The sequence below is a fragment of the Loxodonta africana genome, chromosome 3, assembly GCF_030014295.1.
Source record: "Loxodonta africana isolate mLoxAfr1 chromosome 3, mLoxAfr1.hap2, whole genome shotgun sequence".
Lineage (NCBI taxonomy): Eukaryota > Metazoa > Chordata > Mammalia > Proboscidea > Elephantidae > Loxodonta > Loxodonta africana.
This window is the reverse complement of record NC_087344.1, coordinates 134,211,281-134,232,042: the sequence shown is the minus strand read 5'-3', so window position 1 is coordinate 134,232,042 and position 20,762 is coordinate 134,211,281. Positions and strand designations below refer to the sequence as shown.

The following is a 20,762-nucleotide window of genomic DNA, read 5'->3' as shown; positions in this document are numbered from 1 at the left end:
ACAACCAGAGTGCTCCATAGAAGCAAGGACGGAGAGACTGTGTCTCACATACTTTGAACAGGTTGTCAGGAGTAATTGGTGCCTGGAAAAGGACATCATGCTTGGTAAAGTACAGGGTCAATGGAAAAGAGGAAGACCCTCAACGAGATGGATTGACACAGTGGCTGCAACAATGGGCTCAAGCATAACAACCATTGTGAGCATGGTGCAGACTAGACAGTTTTTCATTCTGTGGTACATAGGGTCGCTTTTAGAACTGACTCAATGGCACCTAACAACAACTACACCAGGAACATTCATAGAGTTTTTAGTGTAGGCTTCTGGGATTTTGATTTGAATTCTTAACCGACCTCTACAAAAGTATGAGCTTCACCTATGAAAAACATTGTAAATGGAATTATTTTATGTATTTTGTCTTTATAGTTTCTGGTGCAATCAATAATTTCTTCTCATTCTATATTAGTCTGAGTCTAAATTGAAAGTAGCAGCAGTAGATCTTTGGTTTCTATTCCTTAAAAAAAAAAAAAAAAGGGTGGGATGGGGTGGCGGGAGGTTTAGAAACTCTGAATTTAAAAGTTCAGTTTTAAAGGTCTCAATAATCACCAAAGTACAACTAAGATGTACCCTAAACTTATTTCATTTTATCTAAATTGTAATTATTCAAGGAACCAAAACAAACCAAACATTAAATGACTAATTGCAGCAGGGATACCGTACATGACCTTAGAACTGGTGGTGTGACTTGGGTAGAATTTAATTCTATTAGTCTGGCCTTCAAATACCTTCTTGTCTTACCTTGAGTCTCATCTCCAACCTTGTCTTCCACTGCTACCGACCTACCTACCCACCAAAGCCAAATGCACTGCCATCAAGTTGATTCCGACTCGTAGCGACCCTATAGGACAGAGTAGAACTGCCCCAGTGAGTTTCAAAGGAGGGCCTGGTGGATTCAAATTGCCAACCACTGGATTCAAACTGCCAACCACTACGCCACCAGGTTTTCCCACCTACCTACAGCTTCAGTTACATAAAATAACTTTAAAACACCTTTAGAGAATCACACTTTCTAATATTCCTGACTTACCTTGTGTTAGTCCTTCCACCAGCATGATTCCCTTGACACTCTATGAACTCTTCCATGTTCAGCTATTTTCAACCTACTGCTGTCATTTCACAGAAAGACAGTCTCTTCTTGCAGTCTCTGAACTTACTGAGTCCTTGTTTTGGTTTATTTCACTTGCCACTTTTTCTTTTAGAGTCTAGGTTTTGGTTCCACTCTTGAAGTTATTATTTTATTTGCTGTTATGTTTTCATATGTATCGGCCCACCCATACTGTCATCTTGAGGGCAGAGACTATCTTATGGAACTTTGTATCCACACAACCAAATGCAGTGTCGGGCGTTTTGTAGACACTCAGTGAATACTTACTGAATTTAATGAAATAGTAGTGTATTTCTAATACAGTCCATGATAGATAAAATTTATACAAGGAACAACTACCCACTTATTACTGAAAACCTATTCAGTTCTAGGACTTGTATTATATATATTATGCATATTGACAGTGTCCTTCACTTCTTTTAATTACTGAAAAAAACCTGAGACCCTGAGAAAGGCCAATGTAAATACAAAAAATGGGATTCAAATTCAACATTCTCTTCGAAATTTGTGTTCTTAGACATATTATTCAGCAATTAAAAAAAAAATCCAAACCCAGTGCCATCCAGTTGATTTCGACTGACAGCGACCCCATAGGGTTTCCAAGTCTGGAAATCACTACAGAAGCAGACTGCTAAATCTCTCTCTCATGGAGCCTCTGGTGGTTTCAACTGCCAACCTTTTGGTTAGCAGTTGAGCACTTTAACCACTGAGCTACCAGGTCTAGTGAATAAACAACTGAATGAGTAAATAAAGAGTAGACTCCCAAGTCCCTTACTCTAATTTACTTTCTAGGCAGACCCTAAGAATGACTCGTGGATCTTTGCACTGGCCGTGCTCTTGAGCAGCACCTTTGTCTACAACAGCATGAAGACCATCGACAACCAGGCCTTGGAGCAACTGCAGTATCCTGCCAGAAACTGAACTACCATGTTTTATTGAGTTTATGGGAATGGCAACTGAGACAGTTTCTCCTTTTCTGTGGCCCACTGTTATGGTTGAAGAGGTGGGGATATAAGGCAGAAGTTAATGTTTATAAAATGTGTTTCTAAATGAACTGAGAGGTATTATATCAGCCACAACTCCTTCCTTAACTAAGTTCCTAGCTATGTGACTGAACTAACAGAGCTAATCAGAGCAAAATCCTCCTCCAGATCTGATGAAGTAGAGGATTCCACTGAGTTTGTGAGTTTCTTTCCAGATTTTGTGTGGGTTGTACGGGATTTCACCCTGGAGTTGGAGATAGATGGAAGCCCCATCACTGAAGATGAGTACCTGGAGGATGCCTTGAAGCTGATTCCAGGTATCAGAGCATGACCTGGGTGGTGAAAATTCATTAGGTGGTGGGATCAACTAAGCCCTGTCATCAGCACTTAACTTTAATTTTTATTTGAAACTCAATTAAGACTCATGCAAATGGTGACTGGCAATTTTTGAATGTTGATTGATGATTAGTTTTTATGGATTCCTCATCTAAGACATATTTGAGTTATGACAAAACACACTTACCACCATCTTTTTTTTTTTTCTGTACATCTTGTCGTTAGTGATATGTACTACTTACAATGTTGTAGCACTTAAGTTGCCGATGTTTTCATTGTCAGACATTCACTCACAGATATTCAATGTTATGATTTACTGTTCAAAACACTACTGTATAGCAAGCTATGAGAACTAAAAAATATAAATAAATTGGTATTCGTCTTACATCAGAACTGACTTACAATGGAGTCGTGGGAACAGAACCCTGGTAAGTCAGGGACTAGGTGTACTTGAAAAACTCTAGTTGCTAGCATTTAAGCTTACTGAGGAAATTTCAGGCCCAATGTTGGGTTATTATTATATTATTTCAGATCAATTGATACCATATCATGAAAAAGAAGAAAATTTCAGATTGCATTCAGTGCTCTAGCTTCTTAAGTCGTACATGCTCATGTTCCTTTTTAAGTGCTAAAAAAGTGCTACATTTGTTTTACATTGAGAAAAATAGATCATCCTATTGGAAGTTAATAAACACCAAATCACAAAGCTGTATCTTTCGCAGAAAAGGTATTTATACCATAAGTGTTCCAGAAAAAAAAAAAAAATTCAACGTACCCCCAGTAAGACATTCAAATCCTTCATTTTACCTTTCTCATGACTTCACTCTCTTCATTCTGACAACCTTACACATTATGTTACTATTTTAATATTAAAAATTACACAGATCTTACCTAAGAGGGTTGACAACTGTGGCATCTGGAAAGAATATCTATTTTTAATTTAGGCATTCATTTCATTCATTCTAGCAACAAGTATTTATTGAACAGATGATGTTTTCCACAAAATCACTCTATAGGGCACTGTCAACTCTGATTCAATCCGACGTAGAAAACTGGTGATGTGCCCAAGTTATATTAGTTTAACCGTACTTTTTGGAGGTTTCTACTGAAGGAATTCCTAAACATATTTATAGTATTTGTATTCTGGGGAGTATGACTTCTAAAAATTTTTTTTTTTTTTAATTACTGACTTGGGTATTATCTCTCTTATGCCTGATGTTTTCAAAAGCAGTATCTTACCCTTATTTCTGGTATTACTTTATTTTAAGGCCCACATTTAATTTCTGTCATGGAGACACTAGAATCAGAAAGGTACTGCTGACCAATTTTTCCATTAGGCAATCATTCCATAAACATTTATTAATTACTGTTCCACCGGAATCCCTACAAGTGCAGAGGAAACAACACAGAAGTTTCCTTACTTGAGAGCGATGCTTTCCCTTCCTCTCCAGAAGTACTTCCTCGTCTCTGCTCTGTACAGAAATGTATTTTTGCTGCCTTGGATAGATGGGCACAAGGTTGATTTGCCATCAGGCATTACATGATTGAATAAAAAGAGATATATAGGCAAGGGAACTGCAATGATGGGAAGATCATTAAAAGTTGACAGGACCCTTGCCTGAAGGCCGTCCCTTCAATGATTGCTCTTTTTCCACTTCTGCAGGCAGGAATCCCAAAATCCAAAATTCCAACCTGTCTAGAGAGTATATAAGGCATTTCTTCCCCAAAAGGAAGTGCTTTGTCTTTCACCAGCCTACAAGTGAGCATAATCTCTTACGCCAGATTGGAGGAGTGCCAGAAGAAAAGCTGGATTTTAATTTCCAGGTGAAATTAAAAGAATTCTGTTCCTATATCTTGGACCATGCAGAGACCAAGACCCTGAGAGAGGGAATCGTCATTACTGGCAATCGTGAGTCACCTTTGTCACAAAGCAAGTCTCTGTTGATCAGTGTGTGTGAAGCTGTCATTGTTTGGTGGGTTTGTCAGTAATGTTATTTGCATCTGTATGTGAATGCGGAGAAGCACATGTTCGTGCCACACTTTGAAATGTGTGTTTCTTAAAGTCCCCATGAATGCGTGTTCCACAAAGCCTAATAGATAAAAAGCCTGCTGGCTTAATGGTTCAGAGCTGGGCTGCTTACGAAAAAGCTTGGCACTTCAAATCCACCAGTCACTCCTTAGAAACGGTGTGGGGCATTTCCACTCTGTCCTGTAGGGTTGTAGGAGTCGAAGCAGACTCGACTGCACCTAACAACAACAATGTATCTGCAGATCCAAATCCACCAATTATAAAAAGACAAAATGGTACTGGAGAGAGAATGTCTATGTTGTGAGGAGAAGTCCTATGTGATACATAAGTGTAGAAAATACATATTTTGAATTTAAGCCAGTCAGAAAATAAGTAGCAGGTCATGAATCTCTGCATACCACCTGAGACTTCCAGAAACAAAATTAAATATAATCTTATGTACCGGGCTGTTTTCATGGCCCTGTGACCCGTGCAGTCACATAGTACCCCATTGTCAGGAGAGCCCAAAGTCAGAAGGACCTATGCTTAGTGTGTTGCTTTGGGCCACCATCATCAAATTCTTGATTTTTTTTTTTTTCACAATGGGTTCTGCATTTTCATTTTGTACTTAGACACACAAAATATGTAGCTAGTCTTATTCATGGACTTGATTTCACCTATCTAATCTACTCCTTTTTATTTTATTTGATGGGAAAATATATTTTCAGGGTAGCCCTGAGTATATTGACTGTGATCAGTAATTTTAATTATAATGTGATGAATGGGAAAACAAAAATGAACGAGTGGACAGGAAAACAATGATGTTTTTAGATGGAAATGAATTCACAAAAGAAGAAAATAAATGAAAGTTCATTGTCTTCAGTGCTTTTGTGATTTTCTTAGTGCAAATTCCTAAAGCTTGTAAACCATTGGGTAAGAACTCGATTTTATACATAAATTTCCTGTCTCAATCAGGGCTGGGGACTCTGGTGGAGACCTATGTGGATGCTATCAACAGTGGAGCAGTGCCTTGTTTAGAGAACGCAGTGACAACTCTGGCCCAACGTGAGAACTCAGCAGCCGTGCAGAAGGCAGCTGACCACTACAGCAAGCAGATGGCCCAGCGCTTGAGGCTCCCCACAGACACACTCCAGGAACTGCTAGATATGCACGCGGCCTGTGAGAGGGAAGCCATTGCACTCTTCATGGAGCACTCCTTCAAGGATGACAAGAGGGAATTCCAGAAGAATCTCATGGTACTGTGTCTTAATATTTATCCTGCCTTATTCCTGCCCTTCTGAAATGATGCCTGGAGTCCACCTTTGACCCCATGGCTCATATCCTTCTCATGGTAGGAGGAGCCTGGATTCTTGTGAGTGACAGGGCTCTGCAGGACTGCAGTTCACTTTTTTTCCTAAAGATGGGCACTTTATTAGCTCCAATAACTATAAACAAATTATCACAAACATAGCTGTAAAGCAACACACATTATTAACTCAGGGTTCTGTACAGTAGAGTCCATACCAGCTGGCCAGTTTTCTGCTCAGTGTTTCACAAGCTGAAAATGAGTTGTCAGAGGAGCTGCGTTCTCATCTGGAGGCTCTGGGGAGCCACTAAACTCATCCGAATTGTTGGCTGAATCCATATCTGCGCTGTTGTAGAACCGATGTTCCCATTCTTTGAATGACCGTTAGCTGGGGGATGGGGCAGGCACTCTTAGGTACTAGAGGCTACTTTGGAAACTTTCCATGTACCCTCCTCCACAGTCAAGCCAGCAAAGGTACATCACATCCGCCTTTTATTTCTGCTATCTCTGACTTCCTCTTCTGCCACCAGCTGGAGAAAAGTTTCTGCTTTTAAAGGGTTCATGTGACTAGGAAATGGCCATCTTGGTAATTTGCACTCCTTAAAGTCAACATGTTTCATACAACATGACCTAATGACAGGAGTAAAATCCATCATATTCTCCGGCTGAAGGGCTATGTAGGATGTGAACCCAACAGGACAGAGAATTTGATTAAAAGCTTATTTCTTCTTACTACAGGAACTTTCTCTGAAATTCTTTTAGTCTGTGTTTCACTACTGTAAAGTGTAAACTAAAAAGAAAAAATTCTTAGTTCGTATTGAGGAAAACCAGCTGGATTTTAATTTACGGATGCAAGGAAAAAGTTTGTGTTTGTATATATTCCCACACTAAAACCTTCACTGAAAGAAATCATGAAGGGTTCCAAACTCGGTTCAGAGTACACTGATGTCATTACTGGGCGAGTTGCTATATATATATATATATATTTTTTTTTTTTTCATCCATAGCAACTCAGGTTCCCTAGGAAGCTTTACTTCCACCACAGTCAACTCTCTGTCGCTTATTTTTGATGGTGAGGTCACTGTTAATCATATTATGTAGCTGTTGTTGTTAGGTGCCAATGAGTCAATTCTGACCCATACTGACTTTATATGCAACAGAACAAAACACTGCCCTGTCCTGAACCATCTCCATAATCATGGCTAAATTTGAGCCCATTGTTACACCCAACACGTTGAAGGACTTCCTCTTTTTTTGCTGACCCTCTGCTTTACCAAGGATTATGTGCTTCTCACGGGGCTGTTCCCACCTGATAACACGTCCGACCGCATGAGGCAAAGCCTGGCCGTCCTCATTTCTAAGGAGCATCCTGGCTGTACTTTTCCAAGACAAATTTGTTCATTCTGCTGGCAGTCCCTGGTATATTCAATAGTCTATACTTTATTTCCGTCTTCTTTATTCATTGTCTAGCTTTCGCATGCATATAAGATGATGAAAATGCCATGGCTTGTGTCAGGTGCGCCTTAACCCAAAAGGTGATATTTTTGCTTTTTAATTTTTTAAAGAGACCTTTTGCAGCATATTTGCTCAATGCAATACGTCGTTTGGTTTCTGAACTGCTGATTCCACGGGTGTTGATTGTGTATCCAAGTAAAATGAAATCTTTGACAACATCAATATTTTCTCCATTTATCATAATGTTGCTTATAGATCCCGTTGTGAGAATCTTTGTTTTCTTTATGTTGGAGTGTAATCCATAATGGAGGGTTGATTGATTAATCTTCATCAGTTAGTGCTTCAAGTCCTCTTCACTTTCGGCAAGGAAAATTGTGTCATCTGCATATCACAGGTTGTTAATGGGTCTTCCTCCAATCCTGATACCATGTTCCTCTTCAGACAGTCCAGCTTCTCAGATTATCTGCTCACCATACAGATTGAATAAGTATGGTGAAAGGATTCAACACTGACACACCTTTCCTGATTTTAAACCATGCGGTATCCCCTCATTCTCTTCGAACAATTGCCTCTTGGTCTATGTACAGGTTCTGCATGAGCACAACTAAGTGTTCTGGATTTCCCATTCTTCTCAATGTTATCCATAATTTCTTATGATCTACAAAGTTGAATTCTTTTGCATAGTCAAATAAACATCTTTCTGTTATTCTCTGCTTTAAGCCAAGATCTATTTGACATCAGCCACGATATTCCTCGTTCCATGTCCTCTTCTGAATCCAGCTTGAATTTCTGGCACTTTCCTGTCAATGTACTCCTGCAACTGCTTTTCAGTTATCATCAGCATAATTTTACTTGCATGTGGTATTAATGATGTTGTTATTGTTAGGTGCCATCAATTTGGTTCTGACTCATACAAACCTTATGTGTAAAACAACAAAACATTGTAGTCCTGCGCTGTCCTCAAAATCATTGCTATCCTTGAGCCCGTCTTTGCAGACAGTGGATCTATCCATCTCATTGAGGAACCTCTCCTTTTTTGCTGACCATCTACTTTTCCCAGGATGATATCCTTCTCTAAGGACTGGTCCCTTCTGAAACATATCCAAAGTACATGAGACAAAGTCTAGCCATTCTTGGTTCTAAGGAGAATTCTACCTATAATTCTTCCAAAACAGATTTGTTCATTCTTCTGATAGTATATTCAATATTCTTCACCAACACCATAATACAAATGCATCGATTCTTCTTTGGTCTTCCTCATTCATTATCTAGCTTTTGCATGCATATGAGGTGATTGAAAATACCATGGCTTGGGTAAGGCTCACCTTAATTCTCAAAGTGACAACTATGTTTCTTAAAAATTTAATGAGGTCTTCAGTGGAAAAGAATTGAGAACCCAGATATAAATCCATCCACATATGAGCAGCTGATATTTGACAAAGGCCCAGTGTCAGTTAATTGGGGAAAAGATAGTCTTTTTAACAAATGGTGCTGGCATAACTGGATATCCATTTGCAAAAAAATGAAACAGAACCCATACCTCACACCATGCACAAAAACTAACTCCAAGTGGATCAAAGACATAAACATAAAGTCTAAAACGATAAAGATCATGGAAGAAAAAATAGGGACAACCTTAGGAGCCCTAATACAAGGCATAAACAGAATACAAAACATTACCAAAAATGAAGAAGAGAAACCAGATCACTGGGAGCTCATAAAAATCAAACACCTATACTCATCTAAAGACTTCACCAAAAGAGTAAAAAGACCACCTACAGACTGGGAAAGAATTTTCAGCTATGACATCTCCAACCAGCGCCTGATCTCTAAAATCTATATGATTCTGTCAAAACTCAACCACAAAAAGACAAACAACCCAATCAAGAATTGGCCAAGGATATGAACACACACTTCACTAAAGAAGATATTCAGGCAGCTAACACATACATGAGAAAATGCTCTCGATCATTAGCCATTAGAGAAATGCAAATTAAAACTAAGATGAGATTCCATCTCACTCCAACAAGGCTGGCATTAATCCAAAAAACACAAAATCATAAATGTTGGAGAGGCTGTGGAGAGATTGGAACTCTTATACACTGCTGGTGGGAATGTAAAATGGTACAACCACTTTGGAAATCTATCTGGCGCTGCCTTAAACAGTTAGAAATAGAACTACCATACAACCCAGAAATCCCACTCCTCGGAATAAACACTAGAGAAATAAGAGCCTTCACACAAACAGATATATGCACACCCATGTTTATTGCAGCTCTGTTTACAATAGCAAAAAGCTGGAAGCAACCAAGGTGTCCATCAAGGGATGAATGGTTAAATAAATTGTGGTATATTCACACAATGGAATACTACACATCGATAAAGAACAGTGACGAATCTGTGAAACATTTCATAACATGGAGGAACCTGGAAGACATTATGCTGAGCGAAATTAGTCAGAGGCAAAAGGACAAATATTGTATAAGACCACTATTATAAGGTCTTGAGAAATAGTATAAACTGAAAAGAACACATACTTTTGTGGTTACGAGAGGGAGAGGGAGGGAGGGTGGGAGAGGGCTTTTTACTGATTAGTTAGTAGATAAGAACTGCTTTAGGTGAAGGGGAGGACAATACTCAATACATGGAAGGTCAGCTCAGTTGGATTGGACCAAAAGCAAAGAAGTTTCCGGGATAAAATGAATGCTTCAAAGGTCAGCGGAGCAAGGGCAGGGGTTTGGGGACCATGGTTTGAGGGGACTTCTAAGTCAATTGGCAAAATAATTCTATTATGAAAACATTCTGCATCCCACTTTGAAATGTGGCGTCTGGGGTCTTAAATGCTAACAAGCGGCCATCTAAGATGTATCAATTGGTCTCAACCCACCTGGAGCAAGGGAGAATGAAGAACACCAAGGTCACACGACAACTAAGAGCCCAAGAGACAGAAAGGGCCACATGAATCAGAGACCTACATCATCCTGAGACCAGAAGAACGAGTTGGTGCCCGGCCACAATCGATGACTGCCCTGACAGGGAGCACATCAGAGAACCCCTGAGGGAACAGGAGATCAGTGGGATGCAGACCCCAAATTCTCATAAAAAGACCAGACTTAATGGTCTGACTGAGACTAGAGGAATCCCGGCGGTCATGGTCCCCAAACCTTCTGTTGGCCCAGGACAGGAACCATTCCCAAAGACAACTCATCAGACATGAAAGGGACTGGACAGTGGGTAGGAGAGAGATGCTGATGAAGAGTGAGCTATTTGTATCCGGTGGACAGTTGAGACTGTGTTGGCATCTCCTGTCTGGAGGGGGGATGGGAGGATAGAGAGAGTTGGAAGCTGGCAAAATTGTCATGAAAGGAGAGACTGGAAGGGCTGACTCATTAGGGGGAGAGCAAGTGGGTGTACGGAGTAAGGTGTATATAAACTTATATGTGACAGTTTGACTTGATTTGTAAATGTTCACTTGAAGCTCAATAAAAGTTAATAAAAAAAAAAAAAGTTAATGAGGTCTTTTGCACAGATTTGCCCAATGCAATACATAAGTTAATTCCTTGACTGCTGCTTCCATGGTCATTGATTGTGGATACAAGTAAAACGATATCTTTGATAACTTCAATCTTTTCTCCATTTATCATGATATTGCTTATTGGTCCAATGGTGAGAATTTTGTTTTCTTTATGTTGAGGTGTAATCCACACTGAAGGCTGTAGTCTTTGATCTTCAACAGTAAGTGCTCCAAGTCCTCTTCACTTTCAGCAGGCAAGGTTGTGTTATCTGCATGTCACGGGTTGTTAATGAGTCTTCCTCCAATACTAATCCCACATTCTTCTTCACATATTCCAACTTCTCAGATTGTTTACTCAGCATACAGACCGAATAAGTATGGTGAAAGGATACCACCCTGATGAACAACTTTCCATATCTTAAACTATATGGTATCCCCTTGTCCTGTTCGAACAACTGCCCCCTGGTCTATGTATAGGTTCTTCTTGAGCGTAATTAAGTGTTCAGAAATTCCCATTCTTCACAATGTTACCCATAATTTGTTCTGATCCACACAGTAAAATATTTTTGCACAGTCAATAAAACACAGGTAAACATCTTTCTGGTATTCTGTGCTTTCAGCCATGATCCATCTGATATCAGCAATGATATTTTTTTTTGTTCTATGACCTCTTCTGAATCTGGCTTGAATTTCTGGCAGCTGCCTTTTGATTTACTCCTGCAACCGCTTTTGAATTATCATTAGCAATATTTTACTTGTGTGTGATATTAATTGTATTGTTTGATAATTTCCTTATTCTGTTGGATGATCTTTCATTGGAATGGGCACAAATATGGATCTCTTCCAGTCAGTTAGCCAGGTAACTGTCTTCCAAATTTCTTGGCATAAATGAGTGCGCAGTTCCACCATTGCATCCGTTTGTTGAAATATCTCAACTGATATTCTGTCAATTTCTAGAACCTTGTTTTTCACCAACGCCTTCAGTGCAGCTTGTACTCCTTCCTTCAGTACCATTGGTTCTTGATCATATGCTACCTCCTGAAACAGCTGAACATCAGCCAATTCTTTTCGGTACACTGACTCTGGGTATTCCTTCTGTGTTCTTTTGATGCTTCCTACGTTGTTCAATGTTTTACCCATAGAACCTTTCAATGTTACAACTTTTGGCTTGAATTTTTGTTAGTTCTTTCTGTGTGAGGAATGCTAAGTGTGTTCTTCCCTCTGGTTTTCTAACTCCAACTCTTGCACATTTCATTATAATACATTATTTTGTTTTGTATAGCAGCTATTTGAAATCTTCTGCGCAGCTCTTTTACTCCATCTTTATGTTAGTATTTGAAATGCCAGTTACTTAGCCCCCAGCATTACAGCAACATTCAAGCCATCACAGTACTACCAACTGTCAGAGGAGTGGTGGAATCATACTATAGCTTAAAAAAATCATGGAGTTGAAGTCATCGACACCCACCATTTTACATATGATGAATCTAATCCCAAAAGAGTTAAGGATGTTCAAAAGATCCCACAGAGAATTAGTCAAAACTGGAAGTACCACATGTCTTCTGATCCTATCCTTTCCATGTCCTGCTCCGCTGTGAAGCTGTCAGGCTGCTTTTTTCCAAGAAGTCCACAATTGGATAATCCTGAGTAACAGCATCCTTCCATTGTATTTCTCTACATTTCCCTGCAGGAAACCATAAAGAAAAAGAAGGAGGATTTCACAATGCAGAATGAAGAGGCATCTGACAAATACTGCCAGGCTGTACTTAAGCAGCTTTCTGAGCCCCTGATAGAAAGTATTTCAAGAAGAACTTTTTCTGTTCCTGGAGGATACAGTCTCTACTTAGAAGTAAAGAAGAAAATTGAGCAGGACTATGCCCAAGTGCCCAGGAAAGGAGTTAAGGTAAGGAATAAAAGGACGGAAGGAAGTCCAGCCAAGTTGAGGTTTAGAGTCTTTGTCTTGCCTTCTGAAAATCTAAGATGACTATATCTGCTGTAGAGACAAAGCAGAGCACAGGGATATCTCAACACCTTCAGTTTTTATATCTACAATTAGGTTCTCTTGAAGAGACAAGAATATTTTCTCCCAAGGAAAGGAATTAGAATCAGGAATTGAAATGAAAGAGAACATTTCTTTCATTACCATGCAACGTGAGAGTTTTTGTTCTAAATACAGGTGATATAAAGATTGAGTTCAATTTTGTTTGTAAGGTATTTATATTACCTAAAATAAAGACAAATGTATAGTCAATTGAATACAGTGCACTAGGAGTTATCATACTGCCATGCACAGAATATGATAATAATGATGATGGTGATAGTCAACACATATAGAGCACTCTATTTCTTTAGCAGTCATGGTCTTAGGTGCTTTGTTGTATTATCAAGTTGTCTAAGGTCCAACGACCAGTAGGTGATACAGCTGGTAGGGCAGTACCTAGTACTTAGTGACCTTTAGAATTTGGGAAGGTGGCTTAGGAAAGCTTTCTGGAAAAGGAGATAGGAGGTACAAGATGAAGTATCAATAGATGTTATCCCGGTTCATAATGGGTTGTTAGCATTGAAGCAGAAAATACAGTATGCAAAATATGAAAACACAAGAGGTTATGTGTTTATATAACTGTAAACTTGGAGAGGAGGCTTGAGAGATAGGAAGTAGGCTATAATGCTATAATGGAGGGTTTTCATGTCTCACAAATGCACATGAAATTTATATTGTGGTTACAGAAAGAAAGGAAGTACTAGGGGATCCTAAATAGCTTGAAAGGTTTACAGAGTCATGCCTGGGGTTTTATCCAACAATAATTTACAACAAAAGACTATACCTTGGCTCCTTTTTGTTCCTCAGGCAAATGAGATTCTCCTGAGCTTCCTGCAGCGTCAAGTGCCAATAGAAGAATCCATATTGCAGTCAGATAGAGCCGTCTCTGATGCAGAGAAGGCCAAAGCAGGTATGCAGGCCGTGTTCAGTCACAGTAGGGTGGGGAGGCTCCTGCAATTCCCTGTGACAGATCGGAAAAGAAGAGCTTCCTGAAACAGTAAGATGTCTCTGCTTCTGCAGAACATACACTCTGCTCAACCTGAAAATAATGAAAGGAGTTGTGGTTGTATGTCCAGCCAGACAGGCAGTGCCTTTCCCATCACATTCTGAAAAGTGTCCTTGATGGTCTGGATATTGGGAGAATTGAGAGATGTCAAACCCTCCCTTCAATTTAGCGTCTCTGATATCAGATTAAAAGAAAAAAACAGAGCACAAACCAAAAAAACAAACCCGTTGCCGTCGAGTTGATCCCAGCTCATAGCTATCCTCTAATACTTAGTAAAACTGCCCCGTAGGGTTTCCAAGGAGCAGCTGGTGGACTTGAACTGCCCACCTTTTGGTCAGCAGCCAAGCTCTTAACCACTGTGCCACCCTGACTATTTTTTTCTTTCCTCTTTAAAACCTTTGTGGAACAGTGTTGAAGGCGAGGATAGAGGAAGCTGAGAAGAATCAGGAGATGCTAAAAGGTGAATATCAGAATCAGCAGATAAAGGACCTACAGAGGAGCTTTGAGGAAAACATGAAGCAATTAGAAAGGAAACTACAGAGGGAAAGAGAAAGCTCTCTGAAAATGCAGGAAAAGATGTTGGAGCATAAGCTGCAGGTAAGTCTCTCCTGGGCCCGGGCAGTGCGTGACAAGCAGTGCTCTGGTACATCAGAAAGGGGAGAGTCAAAATTTGAAACACATTTATGAGCCTAAAGAAATGTAAACATCATATGATTCACTAAAACAACAAATCCATTCGGATCCAGCTGAAGTCATAACATCCACAAGACTGTGCACCTTCTCTAGTGTTAGCCTTTGGAGAGAATGAATAACATCTCCCAGGTCTTTGGGCTGCTATTTGTGTTGATTATAGGATGGTCTTATCGTGCCCCAGTTGAATATGATCTTGGGCCTCTCATCCTATAGTCCTTAGTATTCTTAGTGGTACATCAAAGAAACCTAAAATAGATCCATCTGGTCCTGAAAGTACCTGATTTGGCCTCATATGAAATGCAAGAGTCCTGAAGCTCTAAAACTGGTTGCATTTGTTTGAATCTGCCTGAGTCACCCTGTAAAGCACAGAGGAAAATTTTTTCCTTGTCGCAACATACAGGTTGATAATGAGTGTTATCTATAGGGTCAGCAATTCCCATTATTTATTAGATATGTGTAGCATGCTCCCTTGGGTGAAACTGAAAATTAAGTCCTATCAACCTACATTCCATCTGAAAGGGCATCATTTGGGCTGGAACTCATTATGGGAATCATTTTCAGGCCTGACCGAACTTTGACCTCTCCTCATTTTAATTGAGGTATTCCTGAGAGAATCTTAGGTTGGTATTGACTATGGATACTCTGACTATCCAGGTCCAAATGTATAGAGAATTGGACAGATTCATCAAAGAGCCCTCGATGGTGGTAGAAAAATAGACACACGTGCTTATACCCAATGAGGTTGTAAACCTGACACAACCGGGACGCTTCAAAACTGGAGATTTTAAAAATGTATCCTTGCCTCTTTATAGTTGCAGAGAGAGCTGATGGTTGAAGGATTTAAAAAGCAATCTGAGATATTAAACGAACAGATAAATCAACTACGAGAAGAGATTAAAACAACAAAGAAAAATAAATTCTCCGGGGTTTCAGAGGTACTTGATGCTGCTGCGCCAATATTACGGGGAGCACTATGTCTGCTGCCACTTGCACTAGGGCTTTTCTTGCCTTAGAATTCTTGTTAAGGAAATTATACAACGAAGATTCTTTTGTTTATGTTGTGACTCATTTTTGAAGTATATATGTCATGTGAGTTTCATTTAACAAAAGTTTAAAAATAAAAAGTAATTTCTAGACAATATAAGAGACTACCATAAACAAGGACAAAATTAAAATAGAATAAATTTAAAGAAATGAGAAAAAATAAGTTAGAAGGTGTAATAGAAGCGAATATCAAATTTGCAATACCATCAAAACAAAAAAAATATGGTGGAATATAATTACCAAGAAGAATGTACAATTACTATGAAGAAATATTTAAAATGTTACTAAAGGATACAAAAACTAATAAAAATGGACAAAATAGTAATGTCAATATGCTATAAGTCAACATATACACTTAGCATGATTCAAATAAATATATCACACCTTTTTTTGGAAGTAGGCCAATTTATTTTAAAGTTTGTAGGGAAAACCACAAACAAAAATATCCAATGCAATTTGGAAAAAAATGAGGGGGGACCAGCTCTAACCATACATTAAAACATCTCTACAATTAGCGCAGTAGTGCTGGTATCTTAATACTCAAACAGCAATATAACAGACTTGAAAGTCTAGAAATCAATGCAAAGTCATACAGAAATTTAGTGTATGATAAATTTAGTGTTTCAGATTAGTGAAGGAACACGAATTAATCAGTAAATGGTATTTGGACAACAGGTAGCCACATGTAAAGCCGCTGGTAAAGATTGATCAGCCTTTACTAGGAAAACTTTGCCTGAACGTATACAGGAGGGTGTAGTCGGGGCAGTGAATTGCTCTACTCAATCTGCAAAATAGTGATGAGGATATCAAGCGAAGCCAGGGTAGATCTTGGATGCTTTAGATATAATTGTACAAACAAATACTTCTAACCCAAGCATTCAGGTAATGAACGGAAGGGATGTCTTTTAATTCTTTAGGAATTTAATCAAGCCTTACCAACTGGTCATTTAAGACTTTGGTCTTTCCTTCCTGGAATAAACACATCTTATTTTATGGTGTAATATTCTTTAATTGTGAAGCTACATTTCTGTATTATTTACTAGGAGAGGGGAAGGAATGTGTAGAAGTACTAATTTCCTTACTTGATAAAGTAGGAAGTTCATCGATACATATAAAATTGAGAATTGTAATTGGTTTCGGTAAATTGAAGCCATTTCAGTCCTCTTCACTGTGGTCTTAGGGCTGTTGCAGGGCTTCTGGGGAACTGCATTCACAGAGAAGAAAGGACACATGGGAATAAACAGTACATTTTCTTTCTCAGTATGTTGAGTCCACATTTAGTACTCAGAACAAAAGCATCCATTTTGAAAACATGAAGGCAGCTGTCCTAAGAAAATAAGAAAACAGTAGTCAGGAAAAAAGAGAAAGAAATCAGGATCCTTAATGATACGCTTGAACTGTATATTAACCCAGCACCACTAATGGCTTTCACCCAGATTTTGTGGAGGTTAGATTCTAAGTGTTTAAACTTAGGCCATTTTAAGTCTTCTACTTTTGTAAACTACATTATGGTTTTTTGCTTGTGCTTGCATTATTTTTATGATTTAAAAATATTTTCAAGTAATGGCAAAACATACTGAAAAATTTTTAGAAAAATTAAAAGTGAGGAAGGTGACCTTGGCATGATAAAAATAGACACTATTTTTCAATTGTCAAAATCATGGTTAACGATGATTCTTACTGTCATGCGCTTGAGAGTCAGTATCACCATAATAATTTAATATGGTTCTGGGGGGTCTTAAGCCACATATTGGGACAAAAAATAGTATACATTTAAATTGAATTTGAAATGTAGTCCACCATTTTTCTCTTCCTCTAACACTCACTCAGGAGATTTGGCCTTACCGTGTCTTTTAAGTGTTCTCTTCAGGACAATTTCTCAGCATTCGTGGCCTTTCCCCAGTAGTCCTGGCTCCAGAATAGGCCACAATTCTGTGGATCAATATAGCAATTTCTTCATACCATAGTACATACAATGAGATGACAGATTGAGAGAAGCTACTATTTCTTATTATATTCTTTTCCCTGTCTGCAAAATACACATCCGACAGGAATATCTTAACAAATAGTCAAAATAAATGAATTCAAAAACTATCTTCACAGAGGAGAGGAAGAGTTTAGATTTTTGACAATAATGTCTTTCCTTAGGGTCAAAAGGCCAAGGGAATATGTTTTTCAAATTATGTACGAGGCTATATAAAAATCTATAACTATAAATTATCTATAAGTTATTTTTAAATTAGTATAAATTGTAAATAATTTAATTACCTACAAATCAATTTATATTTGCCTGCTATGTCCAATACTGTTATAACAGGATTCTGGAGGAATCTCAACAGGTCATCCTAATTTTCACTCAGAGAAATTGGTTAATAAGAGGATGCAAAACAATGTATTGGAATAGAATTTCACTACCAGATGCGAAAACAAAACTTGAAGTCATTTTAAATTAAAATACTGAGTTTAATAAGTGTAGATAGAAACAGGAATTCTGGGAAGATGGCAGATTAACAGGTTTAAGTTTTCACCTTCCCCCAAAAGCACACTAAGAAAACTGTGCTCAGCCTTGAAGGACTCTGAATCGGTGAGCAGAGGAGAGCAGAAGAGAACTGCAGTTGGACACAAATTAAAGACCAGCCACATATGCAGTAACACTGCTTCTTACACTGTCTCTGCCCCTCCCACCCAGCCACACGCATATACTACCAGCTGATGTAAACTAAGGAAGCAGCCTCAGTAAAAGAGTTTGCTATCCCAGGAAACATACACCCTGCCTGGGCAAAGATGAAAGTGCCTAACTTCTGCTCTGAAATCAACAAGGTAGTCCTCCCTGCAGGTTCTTTCAGAGTATGCCTCCTCTCCCCCTTCTGGTAACTGTCAGTTGCTACAAACTACTATAGCTACAGAAGCTCTACAGAAGTACCCCTGCAGTGAATCCTGATGCCACAGCCAAAACACTGCCTGCCTGTGCACACGGAAAATCCAATAGCTCAGGCCTGAAATCAATAAGCCAGATCTCCCTGAGGGTCTGTTCAAGTCTGTCTACCCCACCAGTCAGCACTGAGAACAGCTGACTGTGGCTGCTTTGAGCTAGAAAGTGGATGCCTTAAGTGAGGCCTGCTCCCCCAGCCACCACACTGCTACTGGAGCTCTGAAAACAGTAACAGATCGCCCTGGAAGTCCATTTGGGTCTGTCTGCCCCCTCCCCCTAAGTTAGCACTGAGAACTGCTGGCTGTGGCTGCTATGAGCTATGAAGTCGGTGTCTTAAATGGAGTCCATGACCCCAGGCACACACTGCTTCCCTGTGCAAATGCGAAAGGCACGAGCCTCTAAGATCAACAAGACAGATGTCCAGGGGATTTTTCTGGGTAGTGTCTCCCCTCCCCCCCGACATGGAACAAAGTCTGACTGTGCTTGCTTCCCCTGATTGCCACTTCAGATATAAGTGTGCCACCACAGAACAAGGAAGGAAGCCTCAGGCAAAACCTGAAGACAGCACTCATCCCTAGAAGGGGCTCATTATGTGTGGACTTTCTGATTGAAAATGTGATGGCAGAAATAGAGCAGGGGTGGGAGCAATAACTGTAAGGAGAAGACAGAATCCCCTGGTGGATAGATCAATTAGTGTATGTTCTCTGTTATGTTTGGGAGACATTGAAAATTCAAAACCAACATCTAGAACTTCGAAATCCTAATTAAAACAGACAGGGAGACAAAGTCACCATAGCAAGGAAGAAGTAGTAGTAAGCAAGATCCAAAGACTCTGCCTGCCTAAAATTTCTTCCAGAATGTAGCTCTGGAAAAATACACCAAATTATGGGGGTAATTGAGAAAGTTAACACGTTGTGAAATTCCAAAGTCCCAACAAAAAATCACAAGGCACACACAAAAAGAATGAAAACAATGGTGCATCCAAATACCGAGACAAAGGAAGTGGAACTGCATCTATGAAGGCCCAAATAATGAACAAAATGTAAGAACATAATACAACACTATTAAACATACTCAAAGCATTAAAGGTAAACACAAAGATCTAAAAGAAATCAGGAAAATATTGCATGAACCAAACAAGGATTTAAAAAAAGAGAAACACACTAAAAACAAACCAAACAGAAATACTGGAACTGAGAGATGATAGCTGAAATAAAAAGATTTAACAACAGATTTGATCAGTTAGAAGAAAGAATCAGCAAACTACAAGATAAGATAGTTGAAATTACAGAAGGCTAAACAGCAACCAGGAAGGAGGCTCAAAACTGCTGAACACAGTTTAATGGAACTATAGGACAACACCAGGAGAATGAATATGCATCATAGGAATCCAAAAAGGAGATGAGATAGAGAAAGGGGCAAAAAGATGAAGACATGATGGCTGAAATTTTTCCAACTCTGACAAAGGATGTAAACTTATAAATCCAAGAAGCTCAATGAACTCCAAGCAGGATCTACCCAAAAAGGTCTACTATGAGACACATTATAGTCAGATTCTCAAAAAATAAAGTGAGAATTCTGAAAAAAAAAAGAGAGAAGCAAACCATCACATATAAAGAGTCCCCGAGAAGATTAACAGCCAATTTCTCCTCAGAAATCTTGGAGGCCAGAAGGCAATGGAAAGATATATTTAAAGTGCTGAGAGAAAAAAAAAAAAGAAGGAAAAACTGTCAACCAAGAATACCATATCATATCTGGCAAAACTCTTCTTCAAGACTGAGGATGAAATTAAAACATTTCCAGATAAACAAAGGCCATGAGATTTCATACTACCTGAGAGACCCAACAAAAATGTAACGGAAGTCCTTCAGACGGAGAAGAAAGGACACTAGAAAGTAAGTCAAAGCCATAAATAGAAAGATCTCCAGTAAAGATAATTGCATGGGCAGGTATAAGAACTAGTGCTAAAGTTTTTTTCTTGATAATTCTAATTTTTATATCCTTCATGCTTTATAATGACAAATGTCTAAAAGCAAGTATAAAATTATGTTATAGGGCACATGATGTATAAAGATGTGATTGGTGATAACAACGACAAAATGGGGAAGGGAAGAATGCTATAGGTATAGAGAATTTGTATGTTACTGAAGTAAGTTGCTATCCATTTGTTCTAGGATGTTATAAATGCAAGATGTTCAATGTAATAGTCATGATAACTGCTAAAAAAAAATCTGAAAATATACACAAAAGGAAAGGAGAAGGGAATCATCAGAGTTGAGAAA

At 38.9% G+C, this 20,762-nt stretch overlaps 1 protein-coding gene across 1 annotated transcript in view; it reads left to right on the top strand.

Annotated features, from left to right (window-relative positions):
• LOC100663607 (guanylate-binding protein 4-like) overlaps nt 1–20,207 on the top strand; it is a 36,210-nt gene extending 16,003 nt beyond the window's left edge. Inside the window, exons 4-11 of the mRNA XM_023549397.2 lie at nt 1,955–2,064; nt 2,266–2,462; nt 4,145–4,390; nt 5,465–5,745; nt 12,455–12,667; nt 13,613–13,715; nt 14,221–14,408; nt 15,317–20,207. Coding sequence (XP_023405165.2) covers nt 1,955–2,064; nt 2,266–2,462; nt 4,145–4,390; nt 5,465–5,745; nt 12,455–12,667; nt 13,613–13,715; nt 14,221–14,408; nt 15,317–15,517 — 1,539 coding nt within the window. The 3' untranslated portion in view covers nt 15,518–20,207. The remainder of the gene's footprint in view (nt 1–1,954; nt 2,065–2,265; nt 2,463–4,144; nt 4,391–5,464; nt 5,746–12,454; nt 12,668–13,612; nt 13,716–14,220; nt 14,409–15,316) is intronic.
• The last annotated feature ends 555 nt before the right edge of the window (nt 20,208–20,762 follow it).